Source organism: Lonchura striata, chromosome 32, assembly GCF_050655825.1.
Source record: "Lonchura striata isolate lonStrDom1 chromosome 32, ASM5065582v1, whole genome shotgun sequence".
Taxonomy (NCBI): Eukaryota; Metazoa; Chordata; class Aves; order Passeriformes; family Estrildidae; genus Lonchura; species Lonchura striata.
This window is the reverse complement of record NC_140734.1, coordinates 4222213-4239850: the sequence shown is the minus strand read 5'-3', so window position 1 is coordinate 4239850 and position 17638 is coordinate 4222213. Positions and strand designations below refer to the sequence as shown.

At 50.9% G+C, this 17638-nt stretch overlaps 1 protein-coding gene across 1 annotated transcript in view; it reads left to right on the top strand.

The window, feature by feature from the left end:
* Positions 1–291: 291 nt before the first annotated feature.
* LOC146764626 (serine/threonine-protein kinase pim-1-like) overlaps positions 292–17638 on the top strand; it is a 29647-nt gene continuing 12300 nt past the window's right edge. The window contains exon 1 of the mRNA XM_085564070.1: positions 292–301. Coding sequence (XP_085420196.1) covers positions 292–301 — 10 coding nt within the window. The remainder of the gene's footprint in view (positions 302–17638) is intronic.

Below are 17638 nucleotides of genomic sequence, written 5' to 3'. Positions count from 1 at the left end.
CCGTGCTGGGGAGCCCTGCCAGCTCTGGGCCCTGCTGTGCAGGAGGGTCCCTGTGTGCCACTGGCAGCTGGGGCCTCAGCCACTGCTCTCTCCCAAGGTGCTGCTGCTGTGCATCTTCAGAAGACGAGCCTAACAACTCAGGCAGACAGAACACGACCCGTGTTCCCAGCTCTTCACATCTGTCCCCATCTACCCTGCCACAGCTTCTGGACCACCTTGAGCCATTCCCAAAACACACCCGTCCACAACGAGACCCTCTGCCCCTGAGCCCCCTGGCCTTGTTCCCCTACCATGTCTGAAGGTGGGCAGGACCCCTCTTCCAGGGCAGGGCTTGGCCCACATTTTATGTTAAAATAAAGTGATGAGTTGTCAGAGATATGTCCAGGTGTTTCCACCAGCAAAGCCCAGCCAACACCAGCCCTGGCTGAGCTCCATGGCTAGGAGCAGCCGTGGATGCCCACGGTGAGGGCAGGCAGGAGCCAGGCAGGGGCTGCTGTGACCTGCGGCGGGGCCCCGAGGGGCTGGGGGAGCCCATGCTGAGCGTCCCGGGGCTGAGGGCACATCTCCTTCAGTGGGATCATCTGGGCCTGGGCTTCATGAGGCACTCAGGGATATTGTGGGGTCTCTGCTGAGCTGTGCAGGGATCCCTCAGGAGGCACTCAGGAGTATTTATGGCCTCTCCTAAGGTGTGCAGGGATCCCTCATGAGCTGTGCAGCAGCAGAGTAAACTTGAGGGGTTTTTTCCCTCTTCTCAGCACAGCAAAGGGACACTTGGCCAAGGTTTTGCAAAGCTGGGAGAAAGCCTCTTGCAAACCTTTGGGCCCTGCCTGTTCATGGGGAGGATCCAGAGTCTTGTACGTTGGCCTGATGGTGCAAAAATCCTCCCAACATCCCTCTGTTTGCAAAAATCAAGGCTTTGTGCTCATTAATAGGGAAAGTTGTACGGGTGGCCTGCAGCTAATGTTCTTTTGTTGGCTGCACCCCAGTCCCTGCTCAGGTCTAAATAACTGACACAGCCGCGAGCTGCTCTTAAGACTGATTTGATCAAAGGCACTGAAGCTCTGCTGACTACAAATTGTCCAGGAAAACAAGCACAGGAACTTGGCTAATGTTGCTGAAAAAAGCAGAGTGCAGAGTTGAACCTGTGAGGCCACTTCACTGCCATCTCCCCCCACCCTTTTATTTTGAATTGATTTAATATTCGGAGTGCCAGTTCTTGCATGAAATGGGCCCTCAGCAAGGAGCTGCTGGGCCTCCTTGTGGTAAACAGGCAAAATGAAATTAAAAGGAGGCTGATGGCTTTAAAAAAAATGTGCCTGTTTATTAAAACTTAGAACAACAGAGGAGGAGGCCTCAGGGTAAGCCGAGGGCCTGCGTGACAAGCCAGAGGTAGCTCTAACAGTGCTGTGTAACAAGGTGTTCCTGCGGACACGAGGTACCCTCGAAAGAGCCCAGTGGCTCCACACACAGAGATTTTTTAAACTCTCCTGGGGGTGCTTGGTTGGTGCGCTTTGGATCCTCTGGCCCACTGGGCCTTGTCTGGGTCACTGATAGCTCTGTAAGATGGTGCAGTCCTGACCAATCATTTTGGAACACAGCAATCTTACTGGGTGGCTCATTTCCCAGTTGTAGTTCCAGTTGCTGTCATCACACCAGAATGTGACTTTTCTAGAAGATTCTTACTCTAGCACCTTCTTACCACCCCCCTTTCTCTGTTTAGTAGCCATATACATACACTTAAACAACTGTACATTCAACTCAATAATTTACCATATTAATCATATAACAACTCATTATATTATTAACAATCCATAATAACTTATCATTAACCATCAATAACTCCGCCTGTGAAAGTGAATTTATTTATAACATCCTGGGTGTCTCCCTTTGTGCTCCCAGTGCTTCTGGTCTGGTTTGGCTGAGAAATTTGTCCATCATGCCTCTGTGTCTGTTTCCTATCATTCCAATGCGTGGCCCTTTTCCCACTGCTTGGCATTTGAATTCTCTGATTATTTGACTGGATAACTTACATCTTGCACTTCATCACATTCAATTGTGTTAATCAGACTCTGTCCTGTCATGACTTTCTGGAACACATTTCCAAGCCTTCCAGCTGTAGCCCAAGGGAAGCTGTTTCTGTCTTGCATCACAAAACTGGCTGTTTTATTTCAAAGACAGCCCTTTACAAAGGACTTGCTGCATGCAATAACATCTGAGGGGCTGTTTTCCAAGACAGACAAAAAACCCATGAACTAACAGCAATCCAACCAAACAACATATTTAAAAAAGGTACTTTCTTCTTAGCTCGTGCTTTCAGTGTTTTCCAAGCTGGCTTCTTTTTCCACTGCAGTATTTTTCTTTGCACAGAAACAACCCCTTGCCAGATGATGTGACGTAACAAGGAAAACACAACTCACACGCAATGGAGATATTAAAGCTAAACATGCAGACTCCCCTTATCACAATCATCATCATTTATGTTGCTGTTCATTTTTATGTCAGATTGTTTTCAGAAGGGTGAGAAGAGTATCTCAGGTCCCCTGGCTAGTTTGAAACCATAGCCACTTCTTATGTCTCTTATTAGCTGTCCTTCCTGTAGTTCCTCTGCCTATTTGTTGCTCCTGGATCTCTGCCTCCTTCACCTGATTTTTATCTTTTTCTGCATTTGTGGGGATTATTGTGTTGGTGTTTTTTTTTGCTGTTTTTTTTTTTTTTTTTTCTTGGTGCTTGTTTTGTTTGCCTGTTTTATTTGGTCACAGTTTTACTTTTGTTTTCTGCTTTTTGGGTTTTTTTTTAATCCATTTAACAGCAGAAATGACCTTGTGATTTGTATGGTCAAGTTTTGATACACAGGTGTTGCACATAAAGGTTGTTTTTGTTTTTAAAAGTAATCTCAGACACACACCTGCAAGCCCCTGTGATTGGAGACCTGAGTGCTCTCAGACAGCAAATTGTGCATGAAGAGGAAATTTGTAGTTCCTATCTCCATTACACATGGCAAAATGTAAAGTGGCTGGAATGGTGCCAATTCTAGCCTTGCTTTTGCCCTCTTTTGCTGCCGTGCCATAAAACTGTGCCAGAGTCATCAATGAACTGGGTTCTCCCAGGATGGGTGTGCAGGGATGATCCCTCAGCTCCTGTGTGCACCTGGTGTGCACCAGGCCAGGCACGCGACCGTCATCCACAGCCAGCCTCTGTCTGCAAAGAGAGCAGGGAGCTGCAGCTCTGAGGAACTCCGGGCTTAGGGAGCAAACAGACCAAATCCCTCATTCATATCAGTCACTTCACTTGAGGGTTTTCTGCTGATGGATTTTTATCTTCCTGCCCAGAGCTGGAAAAAAAGAACCCTGGCAGTTTGCTTCTGCTGTGAAGAGACTCCTGTCAACAAGTTCCAGGGCTGCTTCTTCTTGGAACTAAAAGCAGAGCAAAACTCTTCTGTTGGTCACATCAAACCAACATAAGTTTCATGAGTCTATGAAAGACATAAGAATGTAAATATTATTTCATATTACTGTCCTTACTATTTTCTATTTCAGCGGAGTAATTAGGTCATCATTCACTATATCAAATAACTGGAATAAGCTCTGGAAAAGGAGGTTTATTTAAAACTAAGATTGTTAAAACTACATTTCAAAAAAGGGCAGGAATTCCATGAAGAAAATGATGTGGTAAAAATAGAGTTATTTAAACTTCTCAAAGTCCTTGGATAATGGAGCCCTGGACCCCCGTCATGTGCAGTGCAGCCTTGGTGGTCCCTTTCAGCCCAGAACTGCCAAGGGTCAGGGCTGGGATGAGCCTTCACCCCAAACCGGCTCCAAGACTAAGTGGGAATCAGTCCAGAACAGAGCTCACACAAAGAGCAAAATCTCAAGGCCAAAGCAAAACCTTCATCAGGTTGGATTTCTTTTAACACGGAACGGGAACAAATTTGCTTGTGCGGTAACATCACTGTTACCATGAAACTTTACATGAGCTACTAAATAAGCAGTGTCCTGTCCTGATGTGTGTTGCCCAAATACTGTTGAGAACTTGCTGTGCCTCTGCCCTGTGCCCCTGGGGCTGCTCCTGGCCAGGCAGCCTCAGGGGGAGCCAGCACTGGCTGCAGCCCCAGCGGCCCCCCAGGACAAGGCCCAGCAATGAAGAGGCCAAGGAAAGCACTGGGCAGCAGCAGAACCCTCAGCAGAGTTCTTTGCACAGCCATGGACTGGCAACAGCTCCACTGCAGCATGACTACGAGTCAGGCTACCAGTGCTATGAGCAGAGCTACAAGAAAAGTGGAGAGAAAAATCAGCTACTGACCATCTGCTCTCGTACAGCTTCCGAATGCCAAGATAGCAGCCCATCAGCACAAGTGGCACAGTGAACAGTGTCACCACCGTGCCTATCATGCAAGACTTGTGCACATGCTGGGGGCAGACAATTCCTGGGGTGCTCGGTGGATTCAGGGCATTTGTACTGGACTTGCCAAGCATTTCTGTGGGGGCAATGGGGAGCGTGAGCCCGCGCTGTGCTGCACTGCTGAGCTGGCAGCACGGTGGATACGGCCAGGACGTTCTCTGTTTGCCCAGAGCTGGGGCCTGCAGGCACCTTGCCGCCCCTTGGCACAGGCTGTGCCACCCAACAAAGCCCAGCAGGCCGGCAGGAGAGCCCGGGGCCAGCGCAGCTGCTTGGGCTGTCGCTGCTTGGAGGGACAGGGGCCAAACCCATCCCTGAGCAGCCCCTGCCAGCCCTGGCCCTCCCTGCCCTGTGACAGCTCCCCCAGCCCCAGGGGGACAGACCGTCATCAATTCTACAGCCAGAAAAGAAATCGTCCCTGTAACTGTGTGCTGCTTTTCTTCCCTGCAGTTGGTCCCAGAAACATCCCTCACACTGCTGGAAATGCCCACTCATTGTCTGATCAGTCCCTATGGTTTTCCAGTGTGCTCTCAGAAATTTTTCCAACAAGTCCACCAATAAATTCCAGGCTACCTCTGTGAATTGCACACTACGGTTTCCTTCATTTTTTTCCCAAAACCTGGAAGTTCCTGTATTTAGTAATGGCCTTGAGGATCTCTGATTCTATTCAATTATGTTTTTTTGTATTGAGACAGATGAAACAGCGTTATTGGTTTTGCTTTTGCCAGGTCTGGTTTTTCTCTTAGCATTACGGTTTACTTATTACCTACATGTAAATTTTTTTTTTTTTTTTGTTCCCCAAGCAGTTATTTTGACAATCTGTCATTCATGTCTTAGTTAATGTTCCAAATATGAACAATTCTGATTCTCTTTTTCTAGGAATATAAAGATCTCAGAAAGCTGCATTGTTAATTTTGATGACACACTCACTCCCCACTCCAAGCTTTGACAAGGGGGTGATCCTTTCTGAAACTTCCACTGCCAACTTTTATGGTGATCCATTTGGAAACGTCCCTGAGGTTAGGTGGAGTTATTTGGGAAGTGCTTGGCTTAACCTGGGTAACGGATTATTATTTTTAGTGATATAAACCTGTACTACTTCAAGATTCACAACCACAGTCCTTATTTGTGGCTCACTGCATGGATGCCTTTCTGAATTAAAACAATGTTTGTGAGGCAGCTGAAGAGCTTAGACCTCAGAAATCAAAATTCCTGGGAGGAGGAGGAGGAAGGAAGGATAAAATCTTGTTTCAAAGTCTGTTTCTTCAATCCTAGGATGCCAGAAGTATGGTAGACTACACCTGTCTCCAAATGTCATTCAAGTACAGAAAACCCCTCTGCAGTGCCAGACACCAGGACAAATTACTCGACACTTTGCCTCACAATGCATCAACATTAATTCTAGTGAGAGGTAGGCCTTAGTTGAAGTCTGATTAGAGCAAATCAACATGGTGTGAATAGCAACAAGAATTTGCTTGTGAACAGATGATTATGTGCCACTCAATAATGAGCAAAATTTGCCTTGACTTGGAAGAAAGTAGACAGGGAGCAATGCAGTATTTGGGTTTTATCCAGTGATAAAATGGGGCAAGAAGCTGTAACAACTTACCTGTTCTACAGAACACAAATACTGATACAGCCAAGAGGACACCCACACAACAAAGGGATTTTCAGGACATTCCTTTATTTCTTAAGATGGGATGGGCAGCAAAATGCTTCCATTGGTCTGAACTGGAAACCGTGTTCCTCTACAGTTTCTCCTTGAGCACACTGTGTGTTATTTGCAGACTTCACTGCCCAGCCCATCAATCCTCTCTTGGCCATTTGCTAAATGGCACAACTACCAAAATACGGGTGCCAGCATAATCAGCCCAGCACTAATCCAGCACTGCTTTGATGCTGCACAGGAGCACAGAATGGCTTGGGTTGGAAGGGACATTTAAAGGCCATCTCGTCCCATGCCCTGCAGTGAGCAAGGACACCTTCAACTAGGTCAGGCTGCTCAGAGCACGAGCTCGAATGTCTGCAGGGTTGATGTCCACCTCTCTGGGCAACCTGTGCCAGGGTTTCAAAGCCTACAGTTTTAAAGAATGTTTTTTTTTGGCTCGTCTGAATCGACCGTCTTTTAGATTAAAACCAATCCCCCTCGCTCTGGTCATAAAGGGCCCTAATAAAAATTCTGTCCCATCAGTTTTACACTGAAGGTACTGAAAGGCGGCAATCAGGTCTCCCTGGAGTCTTCTCTCTTCCAGGCAGAACAGCCCCAGCTCTCCCAGCCTATCTCCAAAGCAGAAGGGCTCCAGCCCTCACAGCATTTTGTCCCTTTTCTGGACTAGACCCAACAGAACCATGTCCTTCATGTGTTAGGGACCAGAGCTGGATGCAGTACTCTTGTCGTGGTAGAGATGGAGACAATGCAAAGCAACACTCTCCATTTCCAGAAGGCTTCAAAGCCTGTTTTTATTCTAGCATGCATGCTTTTCCTACATTCTTACAAAGCGTGTAAGTTTACACTTTACTCATTGGTCACAAGAGACAAGCAAAGTACTTATTGGAATAGGCAGTTGCAGGTTTCTCTTATTCATCCTTCTTTCTTGGTTTGTATGTCAACGCTCTTGGTAGAAAATTCTTTTGGGGTAAACATGGATCCTCTTATCAAACTTCTCTCTGGCTCACCAAAGTTGCTGTAAATTGCACGAATCTTTTAAATTAGAGGGTTTTGGGAAAGCTGCAAAAGGCAGGCCTCAGAGACAGCAAAACTGCAACTAAAGCTAAGCAGTAAGATTTGTCAGCAAAAAAATTATGTAAGAAGTAGAAAAGTTAGGACAAATGGAACAATGCTCTGTGTATTAACACGTGGCTAGAAGAACTCCCTAAGCTACAGAAAAGTATATCTAGCAAGATATTAGGAAGTTCTAAGCTTACTAATGGAGCTCTGGGCATTGGGTTTTAGGGCTTAAAATACAAGTAGGTATTGTATTGGAAAGAAGCAAGCATTTTTTTTAAGCAAAGGTACGTGTGCTTATAGTGGTTGGATAAATCTATTGTCAGTATGCTTTTGCTTTGTATGACTGGTCAAAATCTTGTAAAGTACATTGTAACATTAAGTTCTTTGTCTGCTGCCGGGCATGTGAGCTGCTGGCATCTACCCATTGTCACAGCCATGTAATGAGACTGATGCTAGAAAAGAAACAGCTCGAGACGTGTTCCTCAGCAGTCCTGTTCCGTTCCTCATTTATACATAAACCCCTGGCCAGCAATATAAAACATCATCCACAGTAGTACAGGTGGAGTCTCACCAGAGCAGAGTGGTGAAAACACCTCCTTCAACCTGCTGGGCATTTTTCTTTGAATACACATGGCTGACACATGTCCAGCCTCTTCTCTAGCTGCAGCCCAAGTCCTTCTTGGCCGGGCTGCTCTCCATCCCTTCATGCCCCAAGCTGTGAGATCAGCGGGGCTGGGACTGTGTCACAGCCCTTGGGCAGAGCTGCTGGGCAGGATGAGCTCCTTCCCAGAGAAGGCAGAACCCACTCCGCAGGCAACTCCAGCCTGGCCATGAGGTCACAGCAGGCTCTGGGGTCACAGCAGGCTGAGGTCACAGCAGGCTCTGAGGTCACAGAGGTCCCAGAGCCCCGTGGTTGCAGAGCACCACAAGGCCCCAGCAGGCAGTCCTGGAGCACAACTGCTGCGGCAGCAGCGGCGGTGGCAGCAGTGGTGCTGACATTGGGACAGCGGCCTCAGGACAGTGGTGGCAGCGAGAGCGGCGGGACTGGCACAGGGCAAGGCACCATGGCCCTTGCTCTGCGCCTCCTCCTCCTGCTCCTCCTGGCCGTGGCCCTGCCTGCCAGGGCTGCCCAGGCTGCTCCGCTGCAAGCGCGGGGAGCAGGTGAGCCGGCAGCCTGGCTGCCCTTTCCCAGGACAGCGCTCCCTGTTCCCCGGGAAGGGCCTGGGATGGTTTTCCCCTGGGCTTTAGGGAGGGTTTCCTCTGTGGGAGGGAGTGAAGACTCGTGGGTCCTGGGCTGCTCCAGCTGCCCTCCCAGGGATGTGGCCCAGGGCCTACCAAAAGTGTGGAGACTGGCCAAGATACAGTCCAGAGCTGCCCAGGCCCCTGTGCAGCTTTGGCCTTGTCCTTTCACCTCTGGATCCCACGGCCTTGCCCGAGCCCCTGCAGTGCCCAGTTCCCACAGGCAGATGGGGATTCCAGCACACCAGGAACTGGTTCTCATCTGTGCTCCCTTCTAGATGAGCATGCTAGGAAGGCTTCTCCAGCACCTTGGCTCCATGAAGATTTCCTGCCTCTTAAGTCTCATGCAGGTATACTGGTAATGTTCCTAAAAGAATAATCACTGACAACCTGGCAGGAACCAGCTGACAGAAGCTTCTGTGGCTATTGAGTTGCAGGTGTGGCTACAGGGAGGACCTTTCAGGCTCCTTTCCTGGTTGCTGAACACAAGTCCGGCTCCCATCGCAGGGGTGAGTTGTGTGTCCCTGATGACACCACACGCTGAGCCATGGTTTTGTGGGATCCATCCATCTGAAATGCAAATATTCCTCTTAAGGTCCTCTGAGAGGGAAGAACAAACCTACAGGAAACAATAAGGCTCTAGAGATATACAAATACATAGAGCAGAAGCTGAGTGATCTGGAGAGATGCCGTGGTGGGTGCATTTCCCTCCCCCTTCCCCTGGGACTCAGCAGCCAGGATCTTTCCCTGCACATCTGGACAGGCCGTGCCCGGGACAGTGGGAAGGGATCCATTGGAGCCTCGCTGCCCCAGTGCTGCTCTCACGGCCTGCAGGGCTGTTTCCCAGCCTGGGCTGGCTGCAGCTTCTCCCCAGCCTCTGCAGGAAGGCATTTGGCACCAGCTGATAGGGAGCCCAAACTGCACCATTGTCCATGCATACCCTGACATCCCATGCAATTTCCCAGTCACTGAGCACATCTGAAGGGGCAGATGTTTGGAGGAGGGTGGGCCCTGGAGCAGCCCCAATAACCTGGTCTTTATCCTGAATCTCATCCATGACTTAGACAAGCTTTGCCTCCTTTAGATGCCACCTTCCTGCTGGGGAACAGCCCCACCTGATCCAGCTGTCCCTTTTCCTTTCCGCAGAGATGGAAGGAGAGGCTGTGCTGAAGGCTGAGCTTCCCAGAGGAAGCAGTGGCTCACTGGCAGCCTCTGCTGCAGGAAGGGAGGCGCTGCCAGGCACAGTCACAGGAGGTAATTGCTGTGCCTCTGGGCCTGAGCCCTGCTGAGCTTTGAGCTGCCCTCTCTGCTGCTTGGCTGTGTGGGCTCACAGCATTACCTGAGCCCCTTGAAGTGCTCACTTCCCCATAGAAGGGGGGGATCCCAGCACACCGTGGAACATTTCCCATCTGTGCTCCTTTCTAGATTGGGACCGTGACTTGCAGCGTTTGGAAAGACTGGTAAACCACGGTTTAAGGATCTTGGAGTCTGGTGAAGGTAGGTTATCAGCAACCCTTTCCTAACAGAGAAATCATTGTCCAGACAAATATTTATGTGAGATTTCCTTTAAGATCCTTTGAAGTTTGATGGATTCTGGAAATCCTGTCCCCCAAATTCCTACTCCTTTTCCCAACAGCAATCCCACAGGAGGATCGCTGTCAGTGGGAGGAAGGAGCATTTAGCTGTCCATCTTCCACCCATGTGCAATGTCAGTGTGTCCTTCTGTGTGCTCTGTGCAGCTCCAGAGAAGAGCAGAGAGGGAAGGGGCCGGTCCCAGGGCTGTGCCCCGGGGCTGAGCCTTTCACAGCTCCTTTGCCTGCCCCAGGAAGACTGAGCTGCTCCTGCTGCTGCTGCCAAGCCCTGGCCTCGGCCGGGGCTGGGTTTAGAGCTGCTGGCAGCTCCAGGGAGTCCTTTCTGCCCCAACTCTCCCACAAGGGGCTCCTTCCATCCCAGTGCGGGGCCACCGCGGGCTCGTGGTCCCCCTGCCCCTGCTCCTGAGTGGAAGGCAGAGCTGAGGGAATGCCTTGGAGGGCACCAATCACCCAGGGGCACTCACTGCCACTGCGGCCTGCAGGAGAATCTTCAGCAGTGTCACCGGAACTGTTCTGTCCTGCCTTTCTTTGCAGCTGAACGTGAGGATGAAGAGGATCTGGACTCCCAACCCATAGCCATTACTGAGCCTCCGGGAGATGCTGAGGGTAGGTCAAGGCCTTTCCCTCTGGGAGAACTGCCAGCTCAGAGCCCAAAGCTTGGCCAGGGAGGCATCGCTGCAGGTGCCAGGACAGAACCATGCACGTGTATGCCCTGGCCCTGGGCCATCCCCTCACCGCTCCTGGGGCTCAGTGCTGCCCATGCAGATCTGCAGAGATGACAGAAGCTCCTGTGGCTGTTGAGTTTCAGGTGTGGCTGCAGAGAAGACTTTCCCAGGTCCTTTGGTGGATGTTGCTCGCAAGCCCATCTCCCATCACAGGGGTGAGTAGTGTGTCCCCGCTGACTCCACAGGCTGAGCATGGGTTTTCTGTGATCCATTCCTGGGAAATAGAAATATTTCTCTTAAGATCCCCTGAGAGGAAAGAACAAACATAGAGGAAGTAGTGAATCCCGGCAGGAATCCAAACATCTGGAAGAAATCCTGAGTGATCTGGAGAGACAGCATGGTGGGTGCATTTCCCTCCCCCTTCCGCTGGGACTCAGCAGCCAGGATCTTTCCCTGCACATCTGGACAGTCCCTGCCTGGGACTGTGGGAAGGGATCCATGGCAGCCTCGCTGCCCCACTGCTGCTCTCCCGGCCTGCAGGGCTGTTTCCCAGCCTGGGCTGGCTGCAGCTTCTCCCCAGCCTCTGCAGGAAGGCATTTGCCACCAGCTGACAGGGAGCTCAAATTGCACCATGGGCCTGAGATGCCTGCAATTTCCCGCTCTCTGGGGAGATGCAGAGAGGCAGCTGTTTGCTGGAGGGTGGAGTTTTGGAGCAGCTCCAAAACTCTGGGCATTTTCCTTGTCTTTATCCACCTCTTTGACAAGTATTGCTGGGAGCAGAAGAGCACAGCAGAGAGGAATTATGACAGGCAGGCTCAGGGCTTTGGGCACTGAGCAGTCCTGTGCCAAGAGGCGGCAAGGTGCCTGCAGGCCCCAGCTCTGGGGGAAACAGAGAGTTAGAATGTGCTGGCCGTATCCACCGTGCTGCCAGCTCAGCAGTGCAGCATAGCAATGGCTCACTCTTTCCATTGCTCCCAAGATGCAGCTGGCACCTCAACACATGCCGACAAAATCTGGAAAAGCATGAGAAGAGATTTCTGCTGGGGAACATCTTGTTTGATGAAGTTGGTGGCCATTGTGGCTGCTGCAGCACTTGGCCTGATGATGTGCTCTGCTGGAATCTGGTATTTCTGCATGAGAAAATGGTGAGTGTTTTGCTGATCTCATTCTCCAAGAGCTTCCTTTAAAGGCTGCTGACAGTCAGGGAAGATTCCCAGTGAGGCTGCAGTGGAGTTGTGGCCAGTCCATGGCTGTGCAAAGAACTCTGCTGAGGGTTCTGCTGCTGCCCAGTGCTTCCCTTGGCCTCTTCATTGCTGGGCCTTGTCCTGGGGGGCCGCTGGGGCTGCAGCCAGTGCTGGCTCCCCCTGAGGCTGCCTGGCCAGGAGCAGCCCCAGGGGCACAGGGCAGAGGCACAGCAAGGTGGGGAGGAGAAAGAGCGGGGACGAGATGGCCCCTGAAAGGCAGAGGCGCTCTGGGGCCCGCTCCTGGCCAGGGAGCCTGCCCAGAGCCGTCCCCTGCTCGCCGGGGCCTCGAGGGGCAGCTGTCCAGCTGGGCCAAGGTGTGCCAGCCGCTCCAGCCGTGCTGGGGAGCCTTGCCAGCTCTGGGCCCTGCTGTGCAGGAGGGTCCCTGTGTGCCACTGGCAGCTGGGGGCCTCAGCCACTTCTCTCTTTGCACAGTCACGCTTCTGGACAGGAGATGAAAGACAGTGGCTACACCTCACACCCAGACAGCGATGCAGCAACTTTGGCAGTAGTAAGGATGTGGTCAGCCCTTTCTAGAAGTTCTGAGAAGAGGACCCCAGAACAACCATCTACGAGGAAACCTCTTATCACCCTCTAGATCCCACTGCTTCTTCCTCTCCCCATGGGTATCCCCAAGCTGCCCTCATCCATTTTTGATCTCCCTCTGTCCCATCCCAGCCCATTCCCGAGTTATTCTGGCAATCCCAGGATCAGCCCAGAACCCTCCAGCCCCAACTGAGGCCAACATGGCCCTTCCTCTGCCCCTGAGCCCCCTGGCTCTGCCCTCTAAACAACACTGTAGGTGACCCCCCTCCCCCTGTCTGCCCTTCTTGCATTTCAATAAAGAGATGGAGCTGTCACCCCAGTGTCTGGGTGGTACCACCAGCAAAGCCCAGCCGGCACCAGCCCTGGCTGAGCTCCATAGCCAGGAGCAGCCGTGGATGCCCACGGTGAGGGCAGGCAGGAGCCAGGCAGGGGCTGCTGTGACCTGTGGCGGGGCCCCGAGGGGCTGGGGGAGCCCATGCTGAGCGTCCCGGGGCTGAGGGCACATCTCCTTCAGTGGGATCATCTGGGCCTGGACATCCTCCAGTGGCATGTCCAGGAAAAGAGGGAAGCCCTCAAGAACATCTCCAGGGACACGGCCTGAGCAGCAATGCCACCAGGCAAAACAAAGCTCCTCCCCAGTTAACACACACTTGGTAGGACCTAATTGATGGGCCACCACCAATCCAGGGTGCTGCACAGGGTCTGCTCTTCTGGGCAAGGGCCAGAAGGAAAGGGAAGGGAAGAGCTGTGTGTCCTTGGGGCCTGATAGGGCTGATGAACAGCCCCAGAGGCACAAAAACACAGCAGCACCAACACTTGATTTCCAGGGCAAAACAATTGGCATTGCTGGCCTGGGCTTCTCCATAAGGCACATGGGGGCTTTGGAGACCCCATAAGGTGCACGAGAGGCTCGGGTCCCTTGTGAGACACACAGGGATATTTTAGGTTCCCTCTGAGGCATGGAGGGCACTGGGGTCCACTTGAAGGCATGCATGAGATTTGGAATCCTATGTGAGGCATGCAGGGGGGTTGGGATCTCTGCCAAGGTGTGCAGGGTGCTGGGGGTCTCTGCCGAGCACAGGACTGAAATGAACAGGTTTTATGCCTTTATTAGTGTTCAGCTCTTTATTAAAAAGTCAGCTCGGCAGGGGGGTGTTGTAGCTTCTTCCAGTAGCTGAAGGGCACGAAGTCCCGCAGAGTCTGTCCCTGGAGTCTCCGTGGCATGCTGGTAGCCAGAGGTGAAGATGTGTCCAGGCTGTATCTGCAGTCCCAACCAGCATACCATCCTCTCGCCTTTCCTCCTGGTACACTAGTAGTCAAAGGGTGGGGTGATGCGCAGAGCCTGCTGCCAAGGTCCAGCAGCAGCTATCCCTCTCCTTCCCTCCTGGTAACACCAGGAAGAGTGTTTGTTTGCCTTGTGCCTGCTTCCCACAGCCCAGTCCAATCTGGTCCTCAGCACGTCATGGTGACAGGTCAAACACAGACTAGGGATGGGCTTCCCTTTTCCCCAAGCAGCACACCCATCCAGCCCCCTCCACTGTGCCCCTCTTTTTCATTTTGGGGTGTTTTTCATCCCCAAAACTCCCTCCCATGATTCCACTGGATTATTTTGCATCCTAGTCCTAGTTTGGGTGGGGGTGTAGGTGATTCCCAGGAGCGATTAGCTAATTAACATTTCAATGTCAGTACTTAGTTCCAGCCAAGTGTCCCAGCCAGGCTGTTTTGTTCATAACAGTCCGGCTCGGGGCTGCCGCGGCCCAGGGGCAGCCGCCGTGCCGGGACGGCTGTGGCGAGGGGCCGAGGCGGAGCTGCCCCGCCGGGTCGCGCTGCACGGGCACGGCACGGGCGGTGCTGAGCGCCGGGCAGGCGGCACCCCGAGCCCAGGGGCCACAGCCGCGGCCCTGCCTCCATCGGGGCCGGGCACAGACAGCCCCGCAGGCAGAGCGGCGGCACCGGCACCGCTCAGCGCCCGAGGGGACGGAACCGATGCCAGAGGAGCCCGGGGGGCCCTGAGCGGGGCCCTGGCGCTGCCCGCCCGGCTCTCCCGGGCCTGTGGCCATCCCGGGCGCCAAGGGCTCGCTCTGTGCCGCGCTCTCCCTGTCCAGCGGGGCTCCGGGTCAGCACCCGGCTCCTGCCACTGCCTTGAGAACGCTGAGGGGCATTCGGGGGCGGAACTGAACTTGCCAGGGAGAGAATTCATAGGACACTTGTTTAGGCCTTTTACAGAGTTGTTTAGGCCCTCTTCAAGTTGAGAAACAACTTAAAATCCCAGGCTAAATCATGTGGTTTAACCTGTGGGGATTCCTTGAAGATGCTTTGTAACTCCCAGGGGTGCCAGGCCAAATCCCAGCGAGCACCAACACCCAGGAGCTCTGATGCATGCAGCAGGGCTGGCACCAGGCAAAGGAGTCAACATCCCTACAGCTGCCCGCTCTGCCTGCAGGGTGTCACGCAACAGCAACGTTCCAGCAAGAACAGGCATTTGTACATCCTCAGGACGATGTGCTCTTGTGGTCCTGATGGTGGATCAGAGAGAAAAGCCAAAAGTGACAGACTAAACTTGACTGCAGGAGAGGGATGGCTCAGCAGAGGACCTGGGGACCTGTGGTGCCAGCCAGTGACCGGCCACTCGGACACAGCAGGAAGGCCCCAGACTATCACACTTCAGCTGGGAGAGTATAAAAGCCCAAAGGTTCTTTGTTCAGGATCCGCCAGAGGCACCAGCTCAAACTGCCACTGTTCCAGCACAATAAAATTGTTTTAAGGATCCAGAGGTCCAACACTCTGCTATGGAGGACATTCCACATTTCCAATCTTTCAGGCACTTGGAACCTTCTGATTTTGCTTTGCATGCAAGACAAATAAACCCCCAAATGTGCACAAATCACTCCTTTAGCCTTTCCGCCTTTTATTTTCAGCCAATTTTTACTTTGTTCTCTGCTATCATGTCCTTATCTTTCCAAAATTCCTGTGCCTATTTAAATCCAGCCACCAGGGATGGTGCACACATTTTTTTTTAGCTCTGCAGAGATTTATCCCCAGCAATCCTGCCAACCACACACACTTCAATGTTGCAAAAACCTAACTCTGGGCTGCAGTATGTGAATCCCACTCTGGTGTGTGAGATGGCAGAGCACCAGACCAGGCACTGTAGAAGGGGCATTCTGTAGATTAGTGAAGTCACTACCAGAACTCAGTCTAGCTCTTAGAACTCTGGCACCACACCAGGAGTGGGGAGCTGCCTCGGAGCAGCACAATGTTCTGTGTTGGAAGGCCTCCACCGAGCCCAGAGGCTGCCTCAGCCCCAGCCGCCATCCTGTGCATGGTGGCAGCGCTGAGGGCTGTGGCAGGGACACTCTTCCCCAGAACTGTTTCCCAACTTTTCCTGTCCCAGCAGGGGACTTGGAAATGTTTCTTCTGTCCTGACTTACCCTGTTTCCACCTTGTCAATACACAACTTGCTGTCTTACTCACTTTATGCTTAGAAGGTTCTAAGAAGAAAATGAGAAACATACTGTAATTATGACACCCAAAAAGAAGGCCAGAAAACAATACTCCATGGTGTAGGGCCTTAGAGAGCGGCTATTTGGTTTATTTGACAGCAGAGTGAGGGCAACAGCTCCACCAAAAACACACTTGTCCATTCCTTGCACACTACAAGCTTTTAAACTTTTTAACTTAATGTACACATTATACTTTCCTAACCTTCATATTGCAACATGTATACTAATTACATCATTATATGAGCCCTTGTAGCACATGTGCAGTTTCTGCACGAGGTGGTCATCTGTGGATGACAGCCTGGCCAGAGAGGGAGACATGACATTCGTTTTTCACAGTGGCTTGTGAGACCTTTTAGGGAGTTGCAGAAATGATGATAACTTGTTAGTATAAACAACCAGCAGGTGGTGTTTTTCTATTCTGATTTTCTGTTCTTCTTAAGGACTGTTTGTGAGAAAGATGTTTTTGTTAAATAGCCAGTCAAGTAGAAGGTGTCAAAACTGTCTATAAAAGAGAGAGCTTCTGTATTAAACTTTCATCTTCTGCAATTCAGTCTCCTGGTGAGCTTGTGTAACTCTGGGCTTAATGATGACAGTTGCCAGCCTCCTGCTGGTCATTTTGGATGAAGGCTCAGAAGGCTTCCTCAGGCTTCAACTTTTTTACCTCTGTTTCTGCACATGCTTTACAAGACTGTCTGCTCAAATAGCCAGTGGTTAATTAGCCTTTTGCAGTTAGCTTGTTCTGCTAAATTTGCTGATTTCTAGAAAGTGCTTCATTCCCATCCCCTTGTACAAAGTAACTACTTCTTTCTGCACAGCTTTTTGTGGAAAATGACAGGAGACAAGCACATTTTATAATGTTCAACAAGTCTCAGTTTATTCCAAGCACGTATGTACAGTTATACCCGTTATAATCAAGCTCATACACATTGCAAAATTTAAGCTCCTTATTGGTGTATCTAAAGGGGTCAACCCCGCCTTTGGGAACTTTCTATGCTTGCTTCGTTTTTTTGGGGGGACTTTCTACGTTCAGTTATACTTATCTTTTTGCTGACCGTTTTGCTGCTGGGAACTAGCTTACCCAAGGACATATGATATTGTTGCTACATCCACTATTGCTGCACTATGCAATTTTCAGCTATTGCTTCACTAACTGCACATAGTCATGGCCTCTCTCCTGAAGACACTTATCCACAAAACTCTCCACACTTCCCCTGTTTCTGTTTTGAACCATTAAATCAGTTGTCCACATCTTTGAATCTACTAGATGCTGAAGACAGCTAAACAGGCAGGGCAAGATTAACAAGAGCAGTAAAACAACAATCAAGATTCCCACTGCATACATAATAAAGGTTCTTAGACAAGGACCAATTCCTAAGCTTTTAAGCCATTCTTCTATCCCCAGACCATCTTCCTCTTTTAATTGATGAAGGCCCTGTTGTAGTTCTTTAATCTTAGCATGTATTGATACAGAATTGTCAGAGATTCATGCAACACATACCTTCAAATTCCTCACATCCATGTCCATGGGCCAATAAAAAATCAATGGCTGCTCTGTTCTGCAGTACTGCATGATTTACACTTTGTACATCCATAGCAAGCATGGCTAAAATCTCTGATGTTTTATTAAGTTCATCTTTAGCCCAGCATCCCAATTGTTCAGCTAAAACCATAGCCTTTCTGGCGGCTCCTCCCGGTAACAGGGTTGCCACTATTACCTGTTTAAAGGTAC